The 10796-nt window shown below is 52.9% G+C and overlaps 1 protein-coding gene across 1 annotated transcript; it reads right to left on the bottom strand.

Moving 5' to 3' along the window:
• Positions 1–7487: 7487 nt before the first annotated feature.
• Positions 7488–9706, bottom strand: SOWAHB (sosondowah ankyrin repeat domain family member B). The gene has a single exon (XM_027799985.2). It carries the CDS (start codon positions 9704–9706, stop codon positions 7529–7531), a length of 2178 nt encoding a protein of 725 aa, XP_027655786.2. The 3' UTR covers positions 7488–7528.
• Positions 9707–10796: the final 1090 nt, after the last annotated feature.

Below are 10796 nucleotides of genomic sequence, written 5' to 3'. Positions count from 1 at the left end.
ACTGCTGTGGTACCTTCTTGCCTTTGCCTGTGGACTGCAGTGACCAGGACTCAGATGGGGAGAACAAATACAAGTTAATAGGCTTGTGGCTTATAAACCTCCAGAAAAAAACAAAAAACAAACAAAAACAAAAACAAAAAAAACCCAAAACACTAGAACAAGATTTAGGCTTTACCTTCTTTGTCACTGATGTTATGACTCACAGAGCTAGAAACTCAGCTGATGAGCTATTTCAGTACAAGAAGCTATCCAGGAAAGAAAAGAGCAAGATTATTTCCTAACAGAGTTGGACTGTTTCAGACATGTTTTCTTATACAAGAGTTAATCCCTTCCAGTGTTTGCATGGATTTGCATTTTACACTCTTCAATAATATCCAGCACGTGCCTAGCAAAGGTCTTCCTGCCTTTGGGGTGATTTGATGCTGCTTGGCACAAGCAACAGCGCCAGGTAAGGGACACGGCCTCACTCAGACACAGAATGTAGTGCAATTTTAGAGGTCAAGTCCAGGTCACAGCACAGGGTCCCACCTTCGTTGCCCAGTTTGTGTACATGGATGCATGTGTGGGCTGTACTAGAGGCGATGGCATAGCCAGGCAGGGATATGAAGCAATCCGCAGTGACAGGCAGGCTTTCCCTTGGGTAAAGTTGCGGCGAGACTGAAGCTGCAGGAGAGGAAGCGATGGCACAGGGGAGGGGGACTGTCACTGCCCCCAAGGTTTGCAAAGCCTCCACCAAAGCCCTTCAAGCTGCAAGTGAGCAGCAGCGTTTGCTTCTCCCTCTTCTGCTCTGGAGCCCCACTGCCTCCCCTAGCTGCTAGCAGGCTTGCAAACCACCTGACTCTGAGGACAAACCCTGCCCTCATCCTTATCAGCTCCCTATTTTGTTCCAGGGCCAGGAGAAGAAACAAGCCACAGCTCTAAGGGCTGGCTCCTGGTGCCCAAGGACAGGGTGCCAAACCAGCAAGGCTGCTGTCAGCCCCTTAAACAAAGGCTGCAGCCCCATGCACTCATTAACCTCCGATAAGAGAGCAGCCCAAATCCTTGCACTTCAGATACCATCACCAGGCAGTGGAGAAGTGCTAGGGAGATAAGGAGGGCAAAGTGCTTATTATCAGAGGGAGCAGAGCTCTGTGTCCCTGTAGCAATAACACTCACGTTAAGGCGTGAGAAGTATTTCTTGTCCTCTCTGTAAGCAACACTCAACAGATTCCCGTTTCCCCTAAGCAATATCTTCTATTTACCGGTGGCACACAGCAGCCATGTGGACTTTGGACAACCTGTGACGACGCCTGCTCCGTGCCTGGCTGGGCAAAGCTATTTGTTCCCTGCTGAGTTATCACAGGACTCCAGGCCTGAGACACACACTAATGCAAGTTCTTCTAATTCCCACTTTCACTAGACTGTTCCGGGCTACATTCAGGTCCATAAAACACCTCTTCTGGTGTCAGATTCATCGGAACATTCCTCAGATCTAGAGCTGTGTCTCAGGAAAACTGAAAGACTGAAGCCAACACCTTTTTTTGACAAAGGCCCAGCAGCAAGGGGGAGATTTGGTGACACATCCTGAAGGGGTTTGGTCGTTGCTTCCCGAGGTAGCATTAGAAATGCAGACTGAGGCCAGTCCCCGCAGACTGATACGCTTGCGTGGAGGAACTTGTGAATAGTTCTGATGGGCATTTCATTCACAACAGAAACAATGACTTCTCTAAAAAAATCATTGCAAATAGCTTGTGGCCTTTAAACACATAGAGTACATTTCCCTAGGAAACACATAGAGACAAAAGCGTCAGAAATCTTTATCACACCAATCAAGCCTGAGCAGTCTTGTGCTTTCCTTCAGTGCCATCAGAGCTAATAAAACTAATTGCAAGGTAAAGGGATGTTCCACAAATACAGGTTTTGTTTTGCTTATATTTATGAACAGGCTGTACAGTAGGGAAGTCCTGGCAGACATTAGGAATTTAAGTATCCTGACTTTGCCAAAATCCAATACAGATTTCAAGTACTATGAGCCTTAGACTAAGTATGTCTTTGCCTTAGACTTGAGCCTAGACCATGAGGCCTAGAGTAAACCATCCAGAAAGAAGTTTGCTCTGCCAGGTCAAGTTGACTAATGAAAAAAGCCTAACCTATACAAGATCATCTGTGACTTTACAGACCAGCTATTGCACTGGAATTTGCTGCGCTTAGTTAGGTGTTTAATACAAGGGTGCCTCGGCACCAAGCCTCCTACCCAGAGCACTCTGGTGTACCAGACCACTAACCTGCATAAGGCTGCAGCACTTCCCCCAGAGTCAGCCAAAACCAACCCTCAGGTTGTACAAGGAACTGCACCGCTTTTTCCTTATTCACCACCTCCTAAAAAAAAGTTATTTTTTGCTTCTGATTTTCTGTCATTTGTAATACCTTCTTTTACTTGCTCCCTTTCTAGTTTTTGAACCCTTCCTCTGGTTTTCACCATTTTTTAACAGCCAACAATTAAATGCTTTACACGAAAAGTTTCCTGCCCCTATATTTATCCTTTAAAAGCTTTCCCTTAAAGTAAGGTAAAAATCTGTTAACTAAAACATTACCTCAGTCACAAAACAATACCCTGAAAGTTACTTAACTTTTCTTTCCCCCCACTTCTTACTTTGCTATCTTACTGCTCTTTAGGCAAGGTCCAACAAGAATAATCTCTGAAGAAAACAACTACAGAACAAAGCCTTTCCCAGCCTCGTTTTAAGCAGGTCTTGCCCAGTACTAAGGCTATATAAGGGTATAGGTCCTATTGTTTTCTTCGGGTGGGGGGGGTTATACTTCTGATTGGGGATGCATAGGCGAGGCAAGAGTGTTTTTTAGGTACTCTTAGAAGTGTTTGAAGTGCGAATATTGTTTGTTTCAATGGTTTTTCTTTTTGAAAGCAGACAATAAATATTTTTTCATGTATGTTAAAAAAATAATGTTTTGGTAGCTTGCTTTGATAAGTTGTCATTAAATATTTTTGCTAGAATAGTGTAAGTTCATATCATAAAATACTTTTGTTTCTCTTTATTAATAGTAAAACGAGTTTTGTTTGCTTAAATAGCATCATGTTGGGGATGAGGGATATTGATTTAGTTAAACTGAGAATTCAGCTTTCAGTGCTTTTTAGTGTGACCCAGGTTCTAAAGATAATATTTTTTTTTCCTCTGAAGGGCTAACAAATCTCACTTTAATGGGGGAAAGTTAAGCTGGAGAAAATTGTACAGTTAATTTGGGTTTTTATTCTTGTAAAACCCACTCCTCTAACCTGCCATCTGGTACTACTTGCAGTAAATGCAGTCATGAGAAATTCTAGCTTTAACATGATTTAGTGGTAATTAGGGTTGTCTCATTACTTGTTAAGTGTGCAAGACATTCTTCTCACTGTGGAGTTGTATATAATCAAAGTCAAATGGCATTTGTCACAGCAGAAAAAAAGTGCATTTTGTGTGATGGACTTCTCAGTGTGGGTTTTTTTTTTTTTCAATCCTACAAGTTCTCTTTCTCACTGCCTCAGAAAGTGCTGTGATCGAAAGGATGTGCTGGCCATTAGCTTAAGTTAGCAATGTTCTGCTGTATTGCTCATCTGCTTTGCCCAAGAACACTTTTTTAATTGCATGGAAGTCTCTTGGGTTGTTTGAGCTGGGGTCCCACCATTGCTCTAGCATTTGGTCTTTGTCTAGAGGCTTGTAAAAAACAAAACTGAGGCATGGCAACCTGTTACTAGCTTGCTGCGCTCAGATTGGGAAACAGTGTATGTTTGGTGTGTTTGTAGATAGGAGGGTCCTCTGGGATGGCAAACTTTGATTTGCTGAGTGGGAGGAGCTTTGTATCTGCAAAAAATAGCTCTGCCACAAAACACACCTCACACTGACACTCCCCGTTCTGTGCTGCGTTTACTCCAGTCAGCATAAATGATTGCTGGCTTAAGCACTGGTCTTGCAAACTCGTATGGTTTAAAAATCCATTTTATTGGGCTTAAGTGACAAAGACATTACAGGCAAAGGACAGTTGGTGACTAACAAGGAAACTTTGTTAATTGCAGTAGACTGCCAGCTCACCTGTGCAACTACTGTTGGTAAAGGCTGCAGCATGGGTCTGACCAAAGCCACAATCTGGGAACATAATCGAGACCTTTACAGAAGCCACATGACTCAAGCTCAATGTCCAGATCTGCTGGGCTGTCTGCTTTTTAGCAATCTAGTGAGTGGGTGTGGAAGCATGTGTCCCAGGAGCAGGGAGGTGGTAAGAAGGGGGTACTGTCTTTTCAGGGTTACCTTTACTATAGCTTTGTAAGGCTCGGAGTTCACAGGCTTGAGAATATGTGACAGACAGAGGGTACTGTGTGAAAAAATACTCCCCTACTTCAAGGATGTGGCTTTCAGAGTACAAAGCAGTTTGTTAGAGACAAGCATTGGAAAGCAGAGGGGTGGACTTTGTCATCAGCAGCCGTCAAGTGGGAAGTGTGTTTTCAAAAGCAAGGAGAAGATAGGGCAGAGTCCTGCTATGCATTAATCCATGACATGTCCTGTGTTTCAGGGCGGTGCAAAATCAGATGCCTGGATAGGGTGTGAGGCAAGGCGCCACGTCCACCTGTAATGAGGAAACAGCGGCATGCAGGGGTGTGGAAGGGGCCAGGCAGGCTGACAAGTAAGTAGTAAGGAGGTCAGGAATGCTTTGAAACAGAGATGCTCAGGCTACAGGTGTGTGTTTCTGGGGGTGGATTATTCCTGGGGGGCTGGACCTATGATGCCTGCATCACTCTGCCTGTGTGATGCTCCAGGGTGGCAGTGTGATTCCCACAGGCATGACTGATGAAAGATCTGGCCCTGCCTTCCACAGTGGACTGGAGATGGCTTTTACCCTGTCTGTCACTTATTTCACCAGCAGAAAACTTGGAGGATGAGGCTTTCTGTAGGTTAAGAGAGTGGTTATTCCCACAAGCAGTGACTGACTGCTTTTAAAAAGTGTGGTGTAGGAGCTGTGCAGTATTATCAATATTAGCAGTCCAAGAACTCCTCAGTAATCCCAGGATGATAAACCAGAGTGAATGTACACTGGATCCAGTAGGGAAAGGGGTTTTGCCACTTCAAACTTCCTAAGAGTTGCTTTATAATTTAAAAATTGGAGAATGCAGCTTGTCTGTGTCATCTCAACAGGCGAGCAAACAGTGGTCACAAAATCTTTCACAACTTGTTGGACTGCTGAAACACATACTACCAGGGAGAGAAAACTGCTCTGAAGATGACAGACAAGGTCTGCTACAGCGTGCAGAAAAAAAAAAAAAAAAAGCAAGCACTACTTGGATTTGCGTCATGGAGAAAGGTCATGGAAAGGCTGTAAAATGAGAATCCCAAGGTAGCACTGTCCTTCTCAGTCTTTGTCTTGGCAACACTGGAGATAGTAAGGGGAAAACCTTTTTCTTTGGAAGCTGCAGAGGGCTGTGGAGCTGAAGTATGCTCCCTGCCAGACAGCTCTAGTCAGCTCACAGACTTCTTTCATTTCGGGTTTCTTCCCTGAAGCTTGCTGTATGCAAAGGCTCTGGTGGCATCCCTGATAACCCTGTCAACAGGTTGCTTTTAAGAGCTTCTAGCTGAGGGTCGTGGAAGGCTTTAGCGAGCCATTTCCCAAGGGAGCCTGGTGCATGATGTGGATTGTGCCAATGGCTCTGAATGTGGTGGAAGACTTCAGCGTTTTACCAGGCAACAGCCACTTTGCATGCTGGTGCTGATCTAGGCTACAACCCCTAGCTGGACCTAAGAGGAAGGAAGATAATTAGGATTCCTCCTGCTGTGAGGGAGTCCTGGAAGGCCCTCCAGGTGTCCATGCCAATGGCTCTGAGGCTGCATTGGAGTAACTTGTGTTGTCCTCTCAGAGTGGAATGAGCATTTACAGGACACTGCCTTGGTTTACTGAGTTCTTTCCCCTGTGAAAGGAGAAAACCAGGTTGGGAAAAGGCTGCAATATTTTGTGGCCACAGAGTCAGGCAGAGTAGCTTCGCTTCTGCAGGACAGTTTCTCCCTCAAATAAACCCCAAGCAAAGTGGAGAGCTCAATTAGTGCTTGAGCAAGGGCTCGAGGCATTCCCCAGCATGCCTGTTATGCAAGGGTCTGGTTCTGCTGCCCTGATTCCCATTCCTCCCTGAAACTGCAGGCATTTAGCCACATGCCTCAAATACATGAGCCATCCCACCCACTGCACTCGTCTGCCCCAAAGCATCTCGCTGAAGCAGAGCCAGCAGCCCTAGTTTCACAAACACTGATGCCCACTGGTCCTATATCTGGGGTGACCCAGCCACGGGTGAATCAACCAGGCAGTGATGTACCCCTGTCACATGTATCTTAGCTCTCTTCCTGCCTTCATAAAGGATCTATAGGAAACCCAGATTAGGTGCAAAATTAACCTGTTGCATTTTTTGACTGTTTAGAAGCTCACCCATGCTAAGTCAGAGAGCAGAGTACATTATAGGACCCACGTAATCCAGTGAGATTCCTAAAGCCAGCTTTTTATTTGTAAGCTCTCAGGAATGATTGCACTGGACACCTCTTCCCTGCACCTGGACCCCCAATCCCACCCGCTCCCATCATGTAAACACCTAATAAGTAATTCAGAGCTAAAGCCTCCGCGCAAATGCAGCTCTGGCTATGAAACTGCCTTCCCCTTACAAGCTTGGACCTGTACCCACAGCACAGCTCCTTTTCTGCCCAATGCAGGTTCATGCAGCAATGCTCTCCAGCTGCAGGTGTGGGAACAGGGCTCTAGCCGCAGTGCGGGTACCACTTCCTAGTCCTGCGGTGTGAGGAAAGGGACTGGAGGTGCAGGAAGGAGGGGGCGGTATCGGTGCTGCCGGGCTGCCCCACATTCCTTTCTGCATGGGCTGGTGGGCAAGGCTTGCTGAGAAATGGGGTGGGTGTGTTACACCCTCCTCTACTCAGGACTCTCCAGCTGCTGTGCTCTGCCACAGCCAGTCACTCTTTGAGGACTCTTGCTGGAAGGCTGCACCTTGATCAGCTGAGTTTTTAAAAGTGGGACTCATCCTTAATCTGCTGGGATTAGAAAGGGACGCAGTTTTAGCTACTCCCCAGAATTTAGGTGGTGCAAACAAGTGTTTTGCAAACACCAGGACCAATGACACTCTGTCACTGTAAGCAACAGCAAGCACTCCACCCTGGTTGGCACCAGGCTGTGAGCTTCACACCAGAGTTTGAGACCCCAAACCCATGGTCCTGCTAATGCTGGTGATTGTGGCTGCACCAGCAGCTGGTGCCAGCCCTGTGGCGTGCATAGGACTTGCCCACCAAGGGTTCTGCCGGTTTCCAGCAAAGTCATTGCTTCCTCTCACTGGTAGGCAAGAAATGGGAGGGAGGGCAGAAAGGCTCAGACAACAGTTCATTGGATTAATTTAAGTACATTCTTTGATAGGTTCAGTCTGTTTCACAGCTTTTTTCTGCCCGCGTGGCTTCCTCTTGCAGGATGGCCACAGAGGTCCCATCTCCACTGGCAGGTGATGCTGGGGAGCTGTCTTTCAGTCACTCTCACTGCCGGTTTGGTGGGATGCTGCCCCCCGGCCATGCTGCGGCCTGAGGCAGGCAGGCAGTGCTGCCTTGCCAGCAGACAGTGAGACCTTGCTGACAGAGGACACACTGCGAGCCAGGGGCTGTGTGGGGAACATAACTGTGCCGCGGGGTGCCCCCAGGAGCTGCCAGATCTCCCCCGAGGTAGAGCTGCCCAGGTACTCCCAGGGCTGGCGTCCGCTGCTGTCCCGCACCTGCACCTGGCACCCCAGCTGCAGCACCAGCACCTTGATGATGGGCTGGTGGCCATGTATGGCAGCCAGGTGCAGCGGAGTGTACCCGCAGCCTGAGCGGACATCCACGTCCAGGGCCAGCCCAACGCGCTGCGCTGCCGCTGCCAGCTCCTGCAGGCCTGGCCCATCGCCGTGCTTGGCCAGCCAGTGAAGGACTGTGAAACCTGACATGAAGTCCCGCTGCAGGGCCAGCTCCGGCTCTTCCAGGAAGAGCCCCCGCACCTGAGCCCAGCGCCCCGCTGACACCGCCACCAGCCAGGCATGCTCCCGCTGCCCCAGTGGCACCAACAGCCCCCGGGTTGGGACATTCCTCAGGGAGCTCTTGGAGACCACGGTGCGGGGCTGCCGCCCACAGTTGTCTGGCAGCGATGGAGGGATGCCCTGCACCTCCAGCAAAGCAAGTTGGCACCTGATGCTCCTGAAGACAGGCAGCGGTTCCGGGGAGCTGCTCTCTGGGGTTTGGGACCCTGCAGGGCCCTGTGCTGGCAGCAAGGACTGGGGTGGATGGGGCCTGGCAGGGGGTGGCTGCACAGGTGGGGATGGGGTTGGAAGGGTGGGGGACAGTGGTGGGGATAAGGAGGGGGGTGGCCTGGCGCAGGGCAGCACCCCAGGAGCTGGCGGCAGCGGCAGGGTTCGGCACGGGTACAGCAGCAGGGCTTGAGATTGGGTTGGTCCCTTGGAGGTCAGCACCTTGGGTCCCCTTGGCGGGGACAGGGGTGGCCTGGTGGGGAGCTGCTGCAGGGACCTGGACTGCGATGGGGGCAGCCTGGTGGAGGGGAGCGCACCCGGGCCCGAGAGGCGCGGGGGGGATGCGGGGGGGCTGGCGGGGAGCGCCTGCAGGGACCGGGACAGGGGTGACACCCCGGGGATGGACCGCAACGGCAGGGACCGGGACAGGAGAGGCTCAGCCAGCGGTGGCTGTGGGGACCGTCTTGGGGACAGCAGCCTGGGGCACGATGACAGCGGTGGGGACCGGGATGGGCCGGTGGGGGCGCGCCCCCCTGGGCCTGCTGAGGGCGGTGGGGCCTTCAGTAAGGGCATCCCGGGGGCGGGCTGAGGCAGCCTGCCGGGGGGCAGCGCCCCGGGGCCCGATGGCAGTGGCAGGGACTGCGTTGGGGGCGCTCCTCGAGGGCGCGGTGGCGGCAGGGACCCGCGCGGGGCTGAGCCGGTGGGAGGCAGCACCCCGGGCCCCGGCGGCAGCGGCGGAGACCGGGACCGGCACAGGGGCGGCTCGCCGAGAGGCGACCGGGCCCGGGGCGGCACAGCGGGGGTCAGCGCCCCAGGGTCCGGCGGCAGCGCCGAGGGCCGGGAGCAGGGTGGCCCGTTGGGGTGAAGCGCCCAGAGGGCCGAGGACAGCGGCCGGGTGCGGTACGGGGGCGGCTGGGCGGGGGGCGGCGGCCCGGGGTCCGGCGGGGGGGCGGCGGCGGCGCGGCGTGCCCGGCGGCACTCGCAGCAGGGGCGGCCGCGGCTCCGGGCGGCACAGCCCCCCGCGCCAGCGACCCCCGGGGGCTGCCCCCCGCCAGGCCGCCCCTCCGCCGCTGCCTCCCCTGGGGCGCCGCGCCGCCCGTCGGGGTCGCGTCGGGGCGGCGGCGGCTCCTTCTCCTCCTCCCGTTGCTCCTCCGGCGGCGGCGGCGGCAGCTCCTCATCGAGGAGGTCGCGGTACCTGCGGCGGAGGACGATGTCCTTGGAGGCGCCGGGGACGGCGGCCGGGTGGACGGTGGCCAGGGAATTGACGAGGCTCTTGAAGTACTCGCGGCGCTCCCGCCGCTGCTGCTCCGTCAGCGCCGGGTCGCGGAGGAAGCGCTGGAAGTGGCGGAGCAGCGCGGTGTTGGGGGCCCGGCCCCCCGCCGCCCAGAGGAAGTCCAGCACGGCCTCCTGGCTCAGCTCCCGCGCCATGCTGCGGGGCTGCCGCTCCCGGTGCGCGGGGCTGCCGCTCCCGGTGCGCGGGGCTGCCGCCAGGTGCGCGGGGCTGCTGCGGCGGGGAGGCCCGCCTCCTGTCGCGCCTCCTCCTCCTCCTCCTCCTCCTTCCTCCCAGCCCGGCCGCCACCCCCCGGTTGCCTTTGCCCGGGGTGGCGGCCCCTGGGGGTGCGCGGCTGGGGTGACAGCGGTGAGGAACAGCGGCGACGAAGGGGGGCAACAGGGCAGAGGGGCTGAAGGAGCCTTGCTCGCGCTCTGAGAAGTGCGAGGCTAACTGCTGGCGTGCAGCGAGGAGAAAGCGTGCTTCATCAGTCCTCGTGTCGCTGAGGGGACAGGAGAGATGGGCACCAACTGAAATGCAAGGAATTCTGTTTGTGTGTGAGATGAAAGGCTTTTACAGTGAGGGTGGTCAAGTGCTGGAGCAAGTTGCCTGGAGAGGTTGTGGTCTTCATCCTCAGGGACATTCAAAGCTCCACGGGACACAATCTTGCTCCGTGTGACCCTGCTTGAGCAGGGCATCTCCAGAGGTGCCCTCCAACCTGAACCGCCCTGTGATTCTGTGACTTACAAGAACTGGCCATAAAGATACACGGATGTGATGTGGTTCAGGATAGCTGTTACAAGCGTGTGGGATCATACCCATGTAGAAGAACCACACACAGATACCAAGAGTGCCCGAAGTCAAACTATATCTCATATCATCTTTGTACTCATTGCGTGGCTACCTCAGGTAGGATAGGTGTCAGGTTGGACACACCACTGTACTGGAGCAGGGATCTAACGTGGTTCTAGATTGCTAATACTGTTATCATGAGTGTGGTGCATTACAGCTGAGAGGAATGGATAAGATCAGTGCCCCAGTGGGCAATATGCCCTGTATACACCAAAGAAATGACACCTCTTGCCCCAAGGAGTTTGGGGTGGGAATAGTGGGTGGAAAGTGTGGGAAAGAGGGTGTGCTGGTTTTTCTGTCTTACACTCAGCCAACAGAAGCATGGAGGGACCAAGCTCAGTATAGCTTTGCTGACTTTAAAGAGGTTTGGATCAGGCCCTAAGTCACGCTCTATAA

This window comes from Falco cherrug, chromosome 1 (assembly GCF_023634085.1).
Source record: "Falco cherrug isolate bFalChe1 chromosome 1, bFalChe1.pri, whole genome shotgun sequence".
Classification (NCBI taxonomy): Eukaryota; Metazoa; Chordata; class Aves; order Falconiformes; family Falconidae; genus Falco; species Falco cherrug.
This window is presented reverse-complemented; position numbering and strand designations above follow the sequence as displayed.